The following is an 18,298-nucleotide window of genomic DNA, read 5'->3' on the forward strand; positions in this document are numbered from 1 at the left end:
TGCTAAGAAGAGGCTGATATGCTCATTCTTTATTGATTAAAAATAATCAAGAGGAACATGCTTTGAACTCCAAAACGATCAAAAATAGAGCAAATGAAAAGAATGAAAAAACTGAAAGGAGGTGGAAAATTCAAATATATTACAGCCTTGATGAGTTATTGCCTGGACAAAAGTGATTTTGTCGGTCATCTGTTTAGTTGCTCCAACTTTTTTTTTAGACTACATGAAAGCAGGAAAGAAGAGACTGTTGGAGAAGGGATGAGAACAAAGCCATTAGATCTTCAACTCCATTAGAAGCAGGGCTCAATCAATGCAACACACACATACAAACACACTTCCCTCAGGGCTAATAAACACCTATCCTGTCCCTGTCTGCTATCAGCTGCAGACTAAACCAGGAGAATGGCACCAAATACTGCAGTTCAGAAACTTAAGAGTAACATTGGGTTGCTGACTTTGCCGCTCCCCTTCGAGGAGAAGACAGGGTCGACACACCTGCGCATCTTTATTTCAGGTATCTTCACATGTAACAAGAACTACATTTCAAAGACACTGAAAATCTGAATCAAAACTTTGACGTTATGTCTGAAAAAAAAAAAAAAAAAAAAAAAAAAGATACACTTGGTCATTTTCAATTTAAGGCTAGCGTAAAATTTTACATGTTTAAAGTCAAAATACAAAGATTTCCTCTTAACATTTTATCTGCAAGCAAAAAATTCATTCAATATGGCATCTGGAGGGTTATGACATCACCACATCACCGAATTAAACAGTAAAACCTTACTGGCATTTCAGATCTACAGAATGGATCAGTGTGTTAAATGAACCTGCCACTGCCGCCGGTGCCAATCACTGTGAGATGCACATTCACCATCAAAAACATGTCATTAATGCACAAAAACATCCAGTGTGGCTGAGAGGATGTAACATATGTGCTGATAATGGCCTTTTTCATCCAAATCCAAAACACATTTCTGATCTTTCATAAGGTTTATAGCTGTCATCAAGTCATAGCTGAACTTTTCCAAAGCGGAGGATGTAAAATCTTCATCTTAGTCAAGTGATGATGCAGTTATATGACTTGAGACATGGGTTAAAATAACTATTGTAAACAGCCTCCACTTGGTTTTTAAGAGTTGGAGACAATTTTGCTCGTACGCAGCTAAAATTTGGGGAAATTTATGGTGGACAGGCATTAAACAGTGCATCAAGACAGCTGCGGCTCCACGGCAAAATAAATTCAAACTTTTCAAAAGGCAAAAAGTGTAAAGCTGGATTTTTTTTTTTTTTTTCCTTTTCATGAGTAAACGCAAATAAACGTCCTACATGACATACAGTAAGTGATAGTTTGTTCTGCAAAACGAGGGGAATTCAAAGCCAAATTTGCAGCGTCGTCGTCTTCCTTCATGCAGCGCTACAACCCACTATCGTGTCATAGGACAGAAAAAAGGCCAAGAGTGAAACACCCAGTATAAAAACAAATCAAAGCCAAATGTCATTATTTACATACTAGAGGTTAAATCAAGTACTCAATTTTCATCCACATAAACAAATATGCACTTAAGTCTTTTTTTTTTTTTTTTTTTTTTAAAGAATTTGAGAAACTGATTCCAAACAGACACAAACTAATTCCAACAGACACACATCTGCTCATACGACGTGTGGTTTCAGCTGCTGTCAAACATTTTACTTTACAACAATATTCAATGAATATTCATATCCAAAAGAAGCCACTCTTTAGAAAAAGGCCAATTTGGTTTTCTAAGAAGACTTCCTGATTTCATTCTACATCATGTTTGAGTTTTGAGTTTTGAGCACTATGGTAACACCAAAAAGACAAATTAGCTAATTTAACAGGTTGAATGAATTTTTTCTTGTGGTCTATTTCCCTAAATATTTAACTTTTATTATTGTGGCAGTTAGTTGACATTTTTATCAGATATCTTTTATCTAAATTTTTCCACCAGTCAATAAATCCTATGAAAAGACCAAAGCCAGCACTGAATTAATTCCACTAAAAAGAATTGTTAGCTAGAGCCTGATAGCTCGTTCCTCATGGGCTCCATTATTGTCAAAAACTATTAGAAACATATCAGTGAGACACATTGTTGCCCTGGCTGACATGTCCCTTCAAAACAATGAACAAGGGCATCGTATTATTCAGTCTATTCCACATACACTATTCTGATGCTGTGAAAATTCACAAGAGCACCAAATGTATATCATTCAACAGCTGAAAATAGTTCCCAACAAATGCATTATTTACTTCTCTTTGAGTAACTTCTGCTCAAAACTAAAGTGCCCAGGTACTTTATTTTGCTTTAAAAATAATGAAACTATCTAGTGGTGTGCATTTTTAAAGATCTAAATCCTCCTTAGGAACAAATGGGTTTGGAGCTTAAGGTCACATTAAGGAAGTTGGCAAGTTTTATCTTGGTCTTTTTGGTATTTGCTGCTGATGAGAAAAAAATATAGACTAAAACTTATCCTTTAAAGATCACCTACTGTTGGGAGTGTTCACATCTCTCTGAAAACGTCACCTGGCATTAAATTTTGCCACATAACATCAGAACTTACTGTGAGAGAATATTTCAGGTTGTATACCAAACTTAAATTTTAGTTTGGAGCTTACTTCTGTTTAAAATAAAGTGAAAAGTTTGTCATCAGCACTTGAAACCACTTTTGTACATAGTGCTCCATATGGTAACTGGGGACCTCCCCAAAACGTGCATTCAGTAGTTCTGCTGAATATAAGGCATTGTTACACTTATCAGGATTCAAGGGGTGTTAGTTCAGATTGTGCAAATGCATCACATATTAGAGAGAAAAAAATAACAGAATGAGGGAGACCAGGATGGGAAATGGAAACTGGTTGCTGTAGATACTTGCATCCTTCTATGTATACACTGTAAACTTTTTTTGAGTGATTCTCATACTGTACGTTCTGATACTTCAGCCGACCACCTAAGTCAACGAGGCAGCGTTGAATAATCCTATGGGTGACGAAACGGTACTGTTTTCTTTGGCAGTAGTGGTTTCTTTACAGCCATAGAAAGAAAAAAATGCATTAAACTATTTTTTTTTTTTTTAATTTTCACATTTTTTAGGCAAGTCACGGTCCCAGGTAGAACAACAGTTTAACTAATGCTGAGCTGAGCAAAGCCCATCAGTTTGACGTCATCTGGTATTTCAGATCCCTCAATTCCAGAGGCCTGTGAAAACAATGGGGAACAATTAAAAATGGTTAACAAAAACATGGGGGACACATTACAGTATTTACTTTAAGGCTATTATTATTACAAAACTATTACTGAAGTATCAAGAGAAACATTTTGATTTGAATTTAGTCAGCTTTATATCAGGGTTGTCTAAAAAGTCTGTAATTTGTCAAGAAAAGTCAGTTCATCAGTAATTTCCCATTTTTAGATTCATTAACTAATACAATAATACAACTATAATAAAATAGCTCATACTACAATGCTTGGAGATGTATGATTTCCTAAAAACAACTTGGTTTATACTTGAAATGTTGCACTCACCAGTTTGAAAGTGACATTTTTATTGGCTTGAGGCTCATCAACTATTTTCTGCAAATTTGCAGCAACTGCAAAGAAAAACTACGTTTCAGTCCAATAAAACCCACAATACAAATCTTGAACAATTTCACAAAATAACTGAAAACCTACAATGTGACAAAAATGTGAAACACTGGCCCAAAAATGTGACACACTGTACCTTTTGTGAGCAAGTTTCATTCACAAAAGGGTAAAAATGAGAAAGTCTCAACACCAAAAATGCTACTGTCGGTTTGATCCAATCAGCTGCTCAAGGAGGTGAAATGAATCCACAACCAGGAATGTTTCTCTTTCGTCAACTTTGACACACACAATTCGCTGCACTTGACCAACGGCCAGCTGTTTGGACAGTGCTGACCTATGTGGGAACAGAGAGCTGCAGAGTCCAAAATGAAGGAAGTTATCATAGCTTATTGGTTGTGTGTCACCATCCAGCTCACGAGTTCATGGGTAGGGCCACAGCAGCTCACCACTAACCCTGCGAGCAGTCACTGTCCTGCCAAGATTTGGGTTCCAACTATTTCGCATGGGCAAGCAAATGTCACTTTGTGGTGTGACTGCTGCTTTACAGAGCAGGTGACTTTACACTTTCACATGTAATGGAAGATCTTCCCCCGGACTGCAACTAGCAGCTGCTGGAGTGAGAGCATTTCTAACGAGAACTGAATTATAGCCAATAAAAGAAAAAGTACAAAGACCAAGTTCAAAGAATGAGAAACATGTTTTGTGACATGTTTTCAAAAATCACTCGGTCGTGCCACTTAAGGTACAATCTGCTTGCACCAGTGCTTCGTGCATGAGGCCTATGTGAGAAAATGTGTGCGTATTGTACTGTAGTCTGGCCTTTTTAAAAATAAAATCAAAAGACAAAGACAAAAGACAAAAGATTTTGAGCCTTCAGGTGAATATTCTGGGGGAAATAAATGAATGTTTTTTTAACCACTGACCTATTACTAAGTCCCTCCCATCCACCAGGCCTGCTGACACAAGCTCCTGCGACACACCATCTGCTGTGTCTGAAAATTCAGAGCATGAGAGACCGACTGTGACACATGGACCAAAACATTTTTTAAAAACAAATATTAACAAAGTGGCTTAATAAGTTCCACAACACTCTGGATCCTGATGCAACTGTCAAAATAGCTGGGATCTCTTATTGAGTAAATAGTACTCTGCTAAAGGACTGCTAAAAACCAAACAGAGCTGTGTTGCAGCCACTTCTGTTCTCAGTGCTGACAAATATTGAAATGAGCCAATTTTGATTCTGGTTTACAAGAGTTCAGTCCTCTGTGTATTTGTTTTTTGGGTTGCTGTGAAGGACAGCACTAAAACAATTTCACTAAAAAAGTATAAATTGTCAGTTTCTCTTACTGACTACCCAAAATGACACATCCTCAGCCAACAGGTCTTAACTTTAGGACATGTTTTAAACTACTTGGTGACACCAGCAAACAGAGGTTGGGCTTTGATTGATAAAACTGGCTCAAAAAAAAGAAGGCCCACTTACCCCTCCCTGGCATAAATTCAAAGCGGATGTCATTCAGCTCCTTCTTTGAATTTCTGCGGGGATGAAAGAAACAGAAGCTAGATCAGATGAGTTAACCTGATCATTCAGTGGTTGGTAAAACATAAGACTTATTTCATTCACCTGTAATTGCAATATACTGCATAAGTAGAGAGTAAAACAAAACAAAACCAGGGTATCAAGTACACAGGTGGTGAAACCTACACTGACAAATCACCTCTTTGTTAACCAGTTTTTATGTGATAATGTATAAACATACCTTAACCTTAATACCAAACTAATAGGAGCCTTAACGTCCCCTAAAGCAGTTGGAGCCTGTCAAATCACAGACAAAAACAATTAATATAAGTAGAATGAAAGCATAAAAATGATTAGCATATCTATAGGAGAAGAACAAGGAAGTAATATTGTACAAATGTATGGCCTTAAAATAGAAGCATATGATGGAAAACATTCTCTAAGGCAGGTCAGACTGACCTGTGTAGGAGCAGCAGCAGCAGCAGGTACACCTGGTGTGGGAGATGCAGCCTGGGCAGTGGATTGAGTGTTGACGGGTGTGGGCTGCAGTGGAACCTGGCCTGCAGCCTGAGGTAGTTCTGCCTGACCTGCGGCCATTGGCTGGGGTTGACTACTTAAGGGCTCCGGAGTCTGGAAAACCTAACGGAGAAATTTCACTATATCTTCATCATGCCTTCATGCCCCTGTACGGGTTTGATCAAAAGTGAATCAAATTATAATCTCAGTGTCCAGTCTACTCGACTGTGGAGAGTTTTTTGACACTCACCTCTGAATTCTGCGATCCCTCCTTCACTCTTGGTGACTGATAAAAACAGATGAGAGGAGATAAAACTCAGAGGAGGATTTCACTGTGACGCTTTTAGCGAAGCAAAAACCAGCACGCATGGATGCAAAGAACACACAGAAAGCAAGAGAGGTAAACAGATTAAAAATAGCTCACTCGTTTACTCGTCCCACTTAGTTTAACATGATTATCTCCTTTAAGGTGAATACAGTGATATACATACAGTGGGAACAGAGATACCACATGATGATACCTCAACTACCCGTGAAGTATTACTGCTGATGTGATTGGGCGATATGACAGTATTTAGTGAGACATTTTGCTACACAGTGTCTAGCAGGGTGGCTCTCCCTTCAATATTTCTGATGGTATTAGGCCTGATTCATCAGTGTGATGCAGTACAAATACATGTCACGTATTTAATTCAATGGATTAGCCAGAAAAGTGACAGTTTCTCAGTAAAATCACAAGAAAATTTACCAGAAAACTATGTAGAATACATTGCTATCAAGATATAAGATTATGTCTATAATTGAGTGGTAAACGAGTGAAGACACATATTCTGGAGTTTCATATTTCCTTCAAGTTTTAGATTTGAAAAGCTAAGAAGCAGAGTAAGTCAGAAGAAAGTCACACTGTTATACAGTCAAACAAAAAAGCTTAGGTCCAAATCAATCATAGCAACGTAGAGTCAGACAGAAGCCTTGCAGGCCCAAATGAAGACAAACTGACTTGACAGAGAGAATGTGATGTGGCGTCTGCTGTCTGATTCAGACAAAGCGACTGGTATTCAGGCTGTTACTGAGGAGACTGTGCTGCTCTTTACAGAACAGGCAGACACTACACAGGTACTCAGCCAGGCTTTAGAGTCTAAGAATATGAATCTTGTTCTTGGCAGAAGAGTTATCATTTCATGTTGTCGTGAAAAACATGGATTGCTTGTACTGCTGAGCATCAGTTCATTGGAGTTTTGAGATATAACTCCCGATAGAGCTGATGTCAGAAATTTAAGTTCAGTTTGCCAGCAAGTAGCCAGTAACAAAGCAGAATGAAAGCAGCAGAGATAGCCTACTGTCAAATTTGAATTCTTTGACTGTAATTAGATGAATCTGAAGATCACTTACGGTACTGATCAGTAATTTGCCTTGTATTGATTAAAAGTGATTTAGTCAGTATAAACAAAAAGTGATTTAGAAAGAGAAATAGAAATACAGATGGCTTCCAGGAAAGGGAACTCTCACTCCTTTGATTTTACTGCTCTCTCAAAGCAGAGCATCAATCTAGAGCATTAGACTTAAACAACTATAACTGAAGTCCTTCAAATTTACAGTAAATTATGAGGGTTAATTAAAAATGCAGTTAATTTACTGTCTGTAACAAAATATATCTTTTATATCTTATTCCTGATGGGCAGAACTAACCCATAAACTTTGCTATTTTCCAGTGAAAACCACATATTTTCTTCTTTCCCATGTGACAAAGTATCTTACTGTGTAAAAAGACGCCTACTGTACTGACTAATGGGTTCTGATGAGGTTAACTTGTGGGTCAAATTCCACTCGCATGTGATCTACAGCATGGGCAGATTTCAGCTCAGAAACGATGCAGCAAGCCTTTCCTTTCAACAAACCCATTGCATAACTTAGCCTGGTAATTGCTAGTTGTCTTCTGATAGGTTAGTGTGAAGTTATATAATGCTGGAACAAAGTCAGTACTATTAGGAGGATAAGAGCTTAAGCATGCACAGATTAACTCTGGGAAATCAATTTCATCTCTCCTACAAAGATATGTAAAGTGAATGTGTTTTTAACAAAAAGTCTAAATGAGACCTGACAATCTGGTTAATCAAAACTGACTAACTGGACACAGTTTACCCCTCATGTGTACAGCCCTCGCTCTAACAAAGGTTCTGCTCCACTCTCCACCTTCTTGTCTCCCTACAAGGTCTTTCCTGCCCTTTCCAAACTGTCACATGCTCCCTAGCTGACATGTGCGGAGAGTCCTTCCTTGTTAGGGGAATGCCATCTGTATTGTTGTGGCAAGTGAACAACCCTGGACGCAGGCAGCTCGAGTGGGTAGGAGAAGCGCACTTGTCGCCTGGGGGCGCTAACAGGCTTCACCTGCTGCTCCTTGGCCGTCAGACAGAACATACACACATACAGGGGAGACTCAGTGGAGAGACAAACATGCTACTGCACAGACATGAGAATGACAATTTAAACAAACAGAGTACAGCGATTAAAAGACAAGACATGTGGAGTGTAACAAACGTGTTAATGTGTGCACGTGAGGGGAAAAACTAACTGTAGGTTCATCTCACCCTTAAGGCAGCAACAGCTGCTTTGCCCTCTTCACTTTCTTCGTCCAGCTCATCATCACTCCATTCCCACTCACCATCCTCTGTTTTATGCAGCCGGCCACTGGAACCTGGCACGCGACGTACCTGACACACACACACACACACACACACACACACACACACACACACACACACACACACACACACACACACACACACACACACAAAACTGTCTTGTTAGCAATTAATTGACAATTTAATTGCATTTTGATATAACCACAGCTATTTAATAACATTGAAACTTTTGCGGTCTTACCTTTTTTGACCTCTCTGTTATTGTGGGCGCCCTCTGAAGTAACTTCTCATGTAAATACTCATGGTTCTGTCATGAGAGGCAAGAAATAAAAGGATGTCACTCCAAAATCCTCTATATCTGTTGATTCTGTTGTCTGATTAAGTCTTTATTCATGATTCAGAAATTTAACTGAGACTGTGCTCTGCTAAGACTCTTCTCTGTACTGCCCACCATACTGTCAAATGTGGGACTGAATTACTTTTAAGGCCTCACACAACTTGACTCCACCACACACCATGAGTGAGTTGCTGAGCCCATGTCACTCCACTTGGCCTCTCAGGTCATCAAAACAAGGGCTCCTGGTTATTCTCTGCTCAAAGTACAAGACTCACAGTGACTGAGCTTTTTCTGTTCTGGCTCCCAGGTTATCTTTATTCTCTTATTTATCTCTGTTTTGTAAGTCTGGTTTTCTAAAGTGCTGTATGAATTAAGTTTTACTGACTTTTCTTGTTACCAACAGATAGTGGCAAATAAGCATATCTGATTAGCAGTTTACCAATTCAAAGATCATATGTTTACTTGATAGCCAGTTAAATCAGAAGAGAAATATGTTCTACAACAGCGACAAAGCCTGCCCTCTGCTGTACATACAGAGTACTGGGTTCCAGCTGCTGACCAGGGTCATGTCCAGTAAACCAACCAGGTTGTATTTGGGCTGCGTAACATGCTGAGCCAGCACTCTAGTTGTTCCAGTTGCTAGGGCACTGGGCAGCCGGAGGCTGGAGTTAGACTGCTTATCCCTGCTTTTGTTAGAAACAGCTCTACACGGCCAATAATGAGAGGAATGCTGCAATGACCTCAGTTTGGGTCAGATACACTGACAAATTGAGCCAAGTGAGAAGTAGCCTGACTCACACAAAACACCTCAGGGAGAGAACCTTTATTGGTTTTTTCATCTCTTGATGCCCGATGTTTTTTCTCCTTTTCCAACATTAAACCCTCCTTCAGTCATTTCAAAACCTCTGGAGCTAAACAACAACCAACATATGGTCATTGAAAGCAATCAGATAAAGTGTAAACAGAGGCTAAACTGAGGCAATTTAGACACAATCGCTTCTGCGGGCTCAGACCTTTACTCATCAACCAGCTCGACCTGTGCGGTGCCTGAAACAGGGATGATGCTGACTCATTCTGTAACTGATTCGGTTTCAGGCCCAGAGGGAGCTCAAGCACCCACCTTTGCTTTCTGAAAGAATTTATGCTTCAACAGCTCTGACGATGTTGGCCTGGAAAACAGCAGAATAACAATGAATTAGTGCTGTTAATTTGTCTTTCACACTCCCTGTCATAGAAAAACTTGAGATATGTTTAATGGAACCACTGAAGCATAAAGGAACAAAGAGATTGTGATGAGCACAATAAAAGCAATTATATACTGCTTTGCTTAAAATGTGCTCAATTGAGTAAATCAGTGTCCACAACTGCACATGTCACATGCTTCTGTGATAAGCACATAATTAACATACTGCAGATGAAACAAAAACATTGACACCTTGCATTAAACATCTATTATAGCCACTGGAACATCTGCATCTACTGGAAGGCACTGACATGTTATATGAGACTTTATGTTAAGGCATTACAAGCAGCACCTTTTCTCTGGGTCCTTCTGTAGACACAAGGAGATCATCTTCCTGAAGGATTTGCCATATTTCTTCACCATCTCCTTATCTGTGATGCCGGTCTCCAGTTGGGGAGGGTCATTCTGCAGCGTCAGCATCAACACCTGAAGACACCAGGAACACTTTTACTCGTATGTCACAAGGGCACAAATCCATAGTGAGTCAAAGGAGCTGATTTTGCATTTGTTCTGCGTCATTAACTACAGTTAGTAGCTTTAGCTTTGTGTTCTGACCTTCATTGGCGGGTATTTGTGATAAGGTGCAGCCCCTGTGGCAAGCTCGATGGCTGTGATCCCAAAACTCCAAATATCTGCTTTGAAATCATAACCCCTCACCTGCAGAAACAGATCACATTCAGCTTTTATACATCAGCTCTTTCTTTGTCTTGTATTGGGATAAATGTTTAAAAAATAAAAAAACTAAAACATGAAGTTTGTTCACAGAAAAGTTGGTTTGATTCATTAAGAAAAAAGGAAAGAAAAGGAAAAAAAATTGTTTGTGAATTAGTCTTTTTCCAATGTGTAAGTTGTTTCTCCTGTCAAATCATACAAGCTTGGGTACCAGAGTCTTATTCTGTGGTTGGACAGATGATGAATTATGGCTTGAGGGCTCAAATTTCTAAAACAGTGCAAGTAAAAAAAAATGAAAGAAAAATGACTTTGTGACTTTCGTTGCCAGTCGATTTGAATGGCTGTTTTTGCCTGCTAAGATAAAGGACCGACCTGCTCCATGACCTCTGGGGCCATCCAGCATGGCGTTCCCACAAACGTCTTGCGCACTTTATTTCGAGTCATGTCACCACCTGTGGCTAGAAAGGCACTGACGCCGAAGTCTGAAGGAAGAAAAGAGAGAGGAAAAAAATGAGACAAACTCACAAAGGAAAAAAAGCAATAAGTCAATAATCACATTGTTGAGAGAATAAATTTTCCTCCACAGACTGGGCTTCCTGTGCATAAGTACGCTAAGATATTGGAACAGAGTCAACAGTCTAACGGGGTAAATGAGGCTGCAGGACAGGTGAGGGAAAACACTTCTTCACACCTAATTTGGGTCACTAGTGACAGGTGCTGGAAGGTGGTGTTGCCTTGTGGGTAAATACCTGCAATTTGCACTGAGCCATCGTCCCCAAGGAGAATGTTTCCAGCCTTAAGATCTCTGTGGAAGACAAGACAAGAATGTGTATGTTCAATAAATGCCTCTCACGAGGAGCTGTCAAAGATAAAGTGATAAAGTGTCTCATGTAGATTAAATGATAAACATAAAAAGTATAAACACCCTCAGTGTCACTGACTCAAAGCAAGTGTAGGATCCTGTCTTTACTTGATTGCTTCCTGATAACCTGTCAAAAACAATTGATTTTAAACATCTTGGTACAACACAGAGGCTTCACAGCTTTCACCTTTCTCACAGGCTGAGCTTTTTTAAAGACTTTATTAATGACACACACACACACACACACACACACACACACACACACACACACACACACACACACACACACACACACACAGCCTGTAGTTAATTTGTTCAACCCTGTTCAGCCTCCCCTGGTGGTGATAAGCGGATTCAACAGGGACAGCTGTCTGACTGCCTGTCTGCCTCCGTGCGCACTCGCACACACTGCCACACGGAGCAAATAGTGCCATCTCACCACCCAGACAGAGTTGTCATAGCAACAGACTTTCAGAGATAAAGTCGAAGGGTCAAGTGAAAGGCGAGGAAATAAAAAGTAAGGATGGCAGCGGTGTCACAGAGGACAACAGTCAGCTCTTTCTGCTGTCCAGCCTTTCAGGAAGTGAATGTACATTTTCAAAAGAGAATAATGAGAGAAAGACTTTGACAGGGCGAAGCCCCGAACATGGTCAGCCATTAAACTGACTTAAACGTCTTCTAACAGACTTTGTTTTTACAAATTACCCCCAGACAGATCTTAAAAATGCACTGACATGCAGACAAAAGATCCAAAAGAGATGCAGTCTCAACAGCTGAGCAGTTCTCCTTGCTACCAGATGGGGGTACTGGAGTAAAAAGCTTGCAGTTTCTGATGAGACATAAATGCTGTTGGATCATTCCAGGAAACAATGTGGTCTCAATGAATCTCAAAATAGACTGGTCTTCGGAGTACTGGTTTAGAGATGAAACATGACACAGCTTCCAAGAAACAAAGGCTCACTTTACCAGATTATTGGGTGGTGGGGGGCAAATGCTGCAAAGACTGTTTTGCTGCTGTGCTAAAACTTTCTCTGGATCTCTAAAAAAATCTGTTACCTGGGGACCTGAATGCTTCCTGAGGCCCTTGTTTTGTAGAAAAAAGTGAAGGAGGTGGAGTTGGCAGTTTGGATCAAGAACCCCTTCTCCTGCTGCTACAAGCCAGAAGTACAATCTTTACAAGTAACCTACTCAAGACTCACAAGGTGCTGAGAGCCGTAGAAGACACGACTGGATCCTCTAAAAGAGGAACAGTGGTTGTGTAAACGAGGGAAAGTATTTGGGGACTGCAGTCTTTACAAGCAGTCTATTCAAGACACACAATGTGCTGAGAGGACTCAAGAGCTTACAGGTCACAGTTCAGATGTTTGTCCAAAAGCTGCTGAATACTTGAGTGTAGAGGCCTCTTTCGCTAAGAGCGCTCCAGTAAAATACCACATAGCCAACAGATCTGGCCCTAACAAGGGTAGTGAGTGGCAAACAGTGAGCCACAGAAGACGAAATGGAGCATATGTGACATATTGGGACCATAGGTTGAAAACAGAAGATGGGGATTCCCACTGCAGGGTAAAAATGACTACTGGGATAGCAATAGTGTCCAGAAGCAGACTGGGATACTGAGATACAGGGTAGGATGTTAGGTGACTGTATCAGTGTCTTCTCTGACTGTGTTCGCAGTTATCAGCTCGGACAGAAAGAGCTGTCTGTGAACTACATGTGGCAAAACTTTGATGTGCCTTCGTGTCTAGACGAGTTCAATTACGTAACTGTCAGACTGGGGATGATGCAGAGGATGGGAAAGTGTGGATGAAAAACGGACATGACAGCCTTTGCTAGTGGCTTCAAAAAAAACCACAGTTAGAAATGTCTGCTGCCGTGCAGACGTCTGTCCTCCGCGGCTCCCCAGCTTGTCCCACTGTCACTTCGCTGCCCTCAGATAACCGCTCGGTGACATCAGGTCACGGTATCTTCCCCGTTCTTGCACTCACTACTTCTTCTTAATCAAGAACACGCTCGCCCTCTCCCTTGGGTGTTAGCACTTACAAAAGGTATGATTAACGTACTCAACGTAATTTGAGATGTTGCTTTTTAAGGATTAGAGTGGACCACCTGAGGCTGAAAGGAAAGTCTGGGAGTATCCTAAAATACATTTACTTGTTTACACAACCACTGTCCCTCTCTCAGAGGGTTCCGTCATGTCCTTTAACATTTGTGATTCAGGCTTAAGCACAAACTAAAGACGTACAGTATTTGAAGAATGTATTGCGGGTTCAGTCAAGGCCAATTACCCATTCTGGCCATATCACAAGATCTGCTAACTTGTCATCTCACTCCTTTCATTTTCCCAAGAAAAGTTGTAGCTGTAGGAATGTATTCTGCCTCTGCATCTGGAAACAGTTGCAAATGCAGAACTTATTGTGAGCGATCTTGATTTTGGACAGTAAAAGTCAATATCTGTCAAGACTAAGAGTCAGCAGCCAAGCTAGTGGCTCTGTGAAGCTGTACCTAGCTAAATACTACCATGCTCATAATGATAACATGCAGACGTTAAGCAGCTACAAGATTTACCATATTTGCCATCTTAGTTTAACATGTAAGCATGCTAACGTTAGCCAGTTAACATTGAACACAAAGTGAAGCACAGGCTGAAAGGAATGTCAGGTGCAATATTTAGCATTGGACAAATTTACATTTTGGCCTGAGAATGGTACTACAGGAAAAGTCATTCATTCATTCTGAAAGATTTCAGTCTGCACCCAAGTGCTGGATAAACCAAGCAATATCGCCATCTGTCGAGCTACTTTGCTAGCATGGCTAAAAAAATAAATGAATGATCAAGTCATCAGCAAACTTTTTTTAAGTCGTTAAATTAATAAATTAGTGAGTGACTTCATGGGTTCACATTGAGATGAGATTTATCTGAATGCATAGCTTAAAGCTATGAATCAGAGCCATGTTAGTTATTTCACTTCTCAATGTCTGTTCAGTTTGTAATCTCTGTGATTTAAGTACTATTTTATGCCGGATCTTCAATTTAATATGCTCCCCTCAGACAGCAGACGACTGATGAAGCTGCATCATTCACAAAAGAGCGATCGAGGCGATCTGATCGTGTCCCTCCTGCACTCATTCAAGGAGCACGGACGCTATGGTTCACTGCAGCAGATTGTAATGCTCTGAGAAAAAGTCTGCAGCGTGTAGACAGTCATTAACATTCACAGGAGAGGAAGAGGAGGAGGAGGGAGGAGGTGGTGACACAATGCACCATGCAAGTTCAAAGAAATACTGTAGCAGAGAAAAAAAAAAAGCCGTTAAAGGCCCGACTCCTACTAGTCATCCAGCCATATGCTTCAATGGCTTGAGCCTGAAGAATAACTGACACAACATGCATATTTCTTTGTGCTGAAGGACATTAACGCCTGTCAAAAATGTTGCCAGAAACAAGGAGGTTTTATGCAACCAAAAATTATCAAAAATTAAACGAGATATGTGAGGTCCGGTCACATTTATGACCTACTGAAACGACAGCCAGGCAGTAGTCAGGTGGGAGCAGTCAGGCCATGAAACTGTCAAGAGGATTTATCCTCCTCATCTGGCAGTCCTCACACCTTTCAGCTCCACCAGGTCACCTCCTGTGACATCACATCCTGGTGCCAGGCTCACAGTCCCCTCACAGGGCTGTAAAAAGAGGGTTTATGAAATGCCCCTTGGGTCTTCTGTGGAGATGAAATACCTCCTGTCTTTTAACCGTGCCCTTTTTGACCACACAAATATCTTCCCTTGTTGTATTTTGATGGCTTTTTCCATACCGCTGAATTGCTTTTTTTTTTTTCTAAACCAACTTTTTATTTCCTACTTTGTCAGTTTTGCTTTAATCCACAGCAGGAGCCTCCTAGAGGCAGCATAACTACAGCCATTACCTGATCTGTAGTAAACCACACACCGAGTAATTCCCATGTATTCTCAGAGGACATGAGGTTTCTGAGAACGAGTAAGAGCTCACCACAACTTTAAGATCACTTTCCAATAAATGACTTGCAGGCTGATCTTCTGGAATATCTAGACTCCAGACTAGACTGGTCTTCTTCTTCTGTCACGTGCATGGTGTCTACCTGCTGCCCAAGTTAGAGAACAAGTGTCACCTTTGAATCACTGACTTTCCAAGCTGCTGTGAACGTGGAGGTGGAGCACTTTGCTGTCTTGTGGTAAATGTCTCTGCTTGCGCCTACAGTCCAGGCTGCAAGACTCTAATTGCTTTTCTGCCATCCTGGGCTGGATGGAACATATCATGTGACACTTTCTCTCTCCTCTCCCTCCTTGTAGAGCCTCACCCCCTTGACTCTCTCCATCACCCCTGCCTTGAGGCTCTGACTCATATGATCCAGCTTACACATGAGGAACGCACAGAGCCATATGTGCGCGTTTTCGTCAGCAGACACTGATCAAATGATCGTGGCCTCTCCACTCTCAGCATGTCAATGATTTTCAGTGCTGAGAGATCACCTCACATTTTCTTTTTCATGAGTCACACCTCAGGGGCTGGGGTTGGACAGATGTGATAAATGGATGATCTATTAATGATTCTCTAATGTCTCTTTACTGAGAGCACAGAGTTGAAGGCAGGTTTAATTCAGGAAAAACATTTCCCTCTCTGTGGCACTGACCGATAACCCTATCACATTATGCTGGAAGTGGATTCTGAAATGCTGCAGCAGATCTATCACGGTGGACTTTCCTTTTAATTAACACAGTACTTTAATCAGTGTTTATGTAAATTCCTTATATATCTACCTACAGTTTCTATAGGATAAAGCAGTTTTCTAATGATCTGTTAGCTTCATCTGCATGGCTGAAGACAATATATCCCTCATCCAAGCCCACGGTTAAAGTCTTCAATCAAGCCTCTCTCTCTTTTTTTTTTTTCCTCATTGGCTTGCTCCTCTGAAAGCTGCTCAGCACTTAACCGAGCCAAAAAGCTATGCATTATTTACACATGTAGCCTGTCCCAGGCTGTGTGTGTGCCAGTGGGAGAAAAAAGGAGTCATATGAAAAAGTGAGTAATGAATATTAAATACAGAGGAGGTAGTGTGATGGCTTCTACAGTCAGTGTGTTGACTGGGTTCATTGTAACAGCCTGAGTGCAGGGACTTAGCCAGGTCTTGAAATGGCTTAGAGGTGAGCTTTCAGCGCCACATTTCCTGTGGCACGCAAATCTGCCATTGACACATTCCACCTTTGCATATTCAGTTAGTAACTCTTAAAGATTATCAGCTCGGAAGTGGTATGTGTTAAGTCTATTTAGAGGTGTCTCGCAGCAGTTTCTGACTTAAAGTTGTTGCAGTTTCATTAAAACACAGAGGGCTTGTATGATGTGTACAGATTTAAGATTAATAGGAAAGATAACAAGTGAGCGGACAGTCTAATGTTTTTTTTTCCCCCATTCAGAGCCATTCTTTAGCTGTGAGCCATAACACATCATTACTGCTTCTCCTTCTACTGGAACACTTGTCGCAGCCCCATTAGTGAAGTATGCTGCCTTATCTTTGTACAGATCCCAATGACCTTTAGGAGTGAAAGTGGCTGTGGCTGAAAATGCCACTTCCTAGGTACAGTCATTGGATGAAGAACTTCCATGTACTGTACTTTGGATTAAACCACGTACTAAGAGCGTTAATTAATTTGCATAGGATCTTGCCACTTAATTTTGACTGAGACAGAAGAAATATCTCTGAAGAATGTAAAGACTATGATGGTAACAGATACCACATAATAACAAGGGGCGAAAAATGATGGAATTAGTCACCATGATAAAAATAAAAATAGCCAGGCTAATAATCACGTTAATGAGCCCCCATGAGAGTAGGTATTAGGAAAGTTCCTGTGTAAAGACGTCTCCATATAATGACACATATCAATTAATATGAAGTATTAATATGAAATCTGTCTTTTAAAAACAATGAATTCTGGTATTCTCAGGAAAATGTTTAATTCCTCACTAAAATGCCAACTAACTCCAGACTGCACTGCATGTTATTACAACAAAAAAATGTGTCAATACAAACATCAGACTGCATTATACAAACAGCATGTCCCAGGTGGTCAAGGTGGGAGGACAAAAAATTGGTACAACATCTGTTACAGGAGAGGAGAAAGTCAGGGACAGAGTAACATATAACTCCTTCATAAACCCTCAAGGTGAAGGCTGTTAAAGCCTGTGTACTCAGCCATGATGAAAAGTCCCGTGTCACTTTTATTACAGCATCAGTGTGGAGGGAAACGAGCATTGTTACCTGTGGATCTGTCCATTCTTGTGTAGGTACTCCAGGCCCTCGAGCACATCTTTCAACACAGTGGCTATGCTTGCCTCGTCCAGGACGCCCGTCTTGTGTTCACCTCGTGAGATGATATGCTTGATCACGTCCAGCACGGAGCCTGGCAAAACAAATAAAGAATAGTGGTTAATAAAAAGGCCGCGTTTACAATGTCATGTTTCATTTAGCTTTGTTGAAAACTATATTTGTGATTGTCAACATTAGTGACAGAGAGAAATGAAAACTATCCAGCCGACAACCTCGTTGGGTAAATAAATTGTCTTGTTTCTGGTCTCAACTGATGATCAAGCTCCCGCATCTATGAGAAAGTCCCCTCAGGCTGGCTGATATCATTTGTTAAGCCTACCCTAAATCAAAACTTATTTATGAAAACACATACTTCCTGCTGGATTGGCAGACATTCAGTCAAGTTAATTCATGTATGGTTGTATATTGTTTTAATAAATTAGATTGTGGGTACACAAAGATCTTTTCCAGTTCCAGTCCAAGACGAATTTTACTACAGGAAAAAACAAATAATTTAGCTGTGCTAAGACAGTCCTTTAACCATAAACATCATCATAACCTTTTAATTTGGCC

General features: G+C 40.5%; 1 protein-coding gene across 3 annotated transcripts in view; it reads right to left on the minus strand.

The window, feature by feature from the left end:
* Window positions 1-18,298, minus strand: part of oxsr1b (oxidative stress responsive kinase 1b) — a 38,565-nt gene continuing 20,267 nt past the window's right edge. For 2 of the 3 annotated variants that reach the window (XM_071485115.1, XM_071485116.1), the window contains 15 exons: window positions 17,678-17,819; window positions 11,278-11,333; window positions 10,901-11,010; window positions 10,412-10,513; window positions 10,149-10,282; window positions 9,734-9,782; window positions 8,518-8,583; window positions 8,223-8,345; window positions 5,885-5,920; window positions 5,578-5,757; window positions 5,360-5,415; window positions 5,083-5,135; window positions 4,523-4,591; window positions 3,540-3,604; window positions 1-3,212 (listed from right to left, as the gene is read on the minus strand). In XM_071485115.1, coding sequence (XP_071341216.1) covers window positions 3,138-3,212; window positions 3,540-3,604; window positions 4,523-4,591; window positions 5,083-5,135; window positions 5,360-5,415; window positions 5,578-5,757; window positions 5,885-5,920; window positions 8,223-8,345; window positions 8,518-8,583; window positions 9,734-9,782; window positions 10,149-10,282; window positions 10,412-10,513; window positions 10,901-11,010; window positions 11,278-11,333; window positions 17,678-17,819 — 1,316 coding nt within the window. In that variant the 3' untranslated portion in view covers window positions 1-3,137. Of the gene's footprint in view, window positions 3,213-3,539; window positions 3,605-4,522; window positions 4,592-5,082; window positions 5,136-5,359; window positions 5,416-5,577; window positions 5,758-5,884; window positions 5,921-7,953; window positions 8,032-8,222; window positions 8,346-8,517; window positions 8,584-9,733; window positions 9,783-10,148; window positions 10,283-10,411; window positions 10,514-10,900; window positions 11,011-11,277; window positions 11,334-17,677; window positions 17,820-18,298 lie in introns of all 3 variants that reach the window. The other variant, XM_071485117.1, reaches the window with a different exon arrangement.

This window comes from Trachinotus anak, unplaced genomic scaffold, assembly GCF_046630095.1.
Source record: "Trachinotus anak isolate AG129_WGS33_773 ecotype Australia unplaced genomic scaffold, CSIRO_AGI_Tana_v1 ptg000009l, whole genome shotgun sequence".
Lineage (NCBI taxonomy): Eukaryota > Metazoa > Chordata > Actinopteri > Carangiformes > Carangidae > Trachinotus > Trachinotus anak.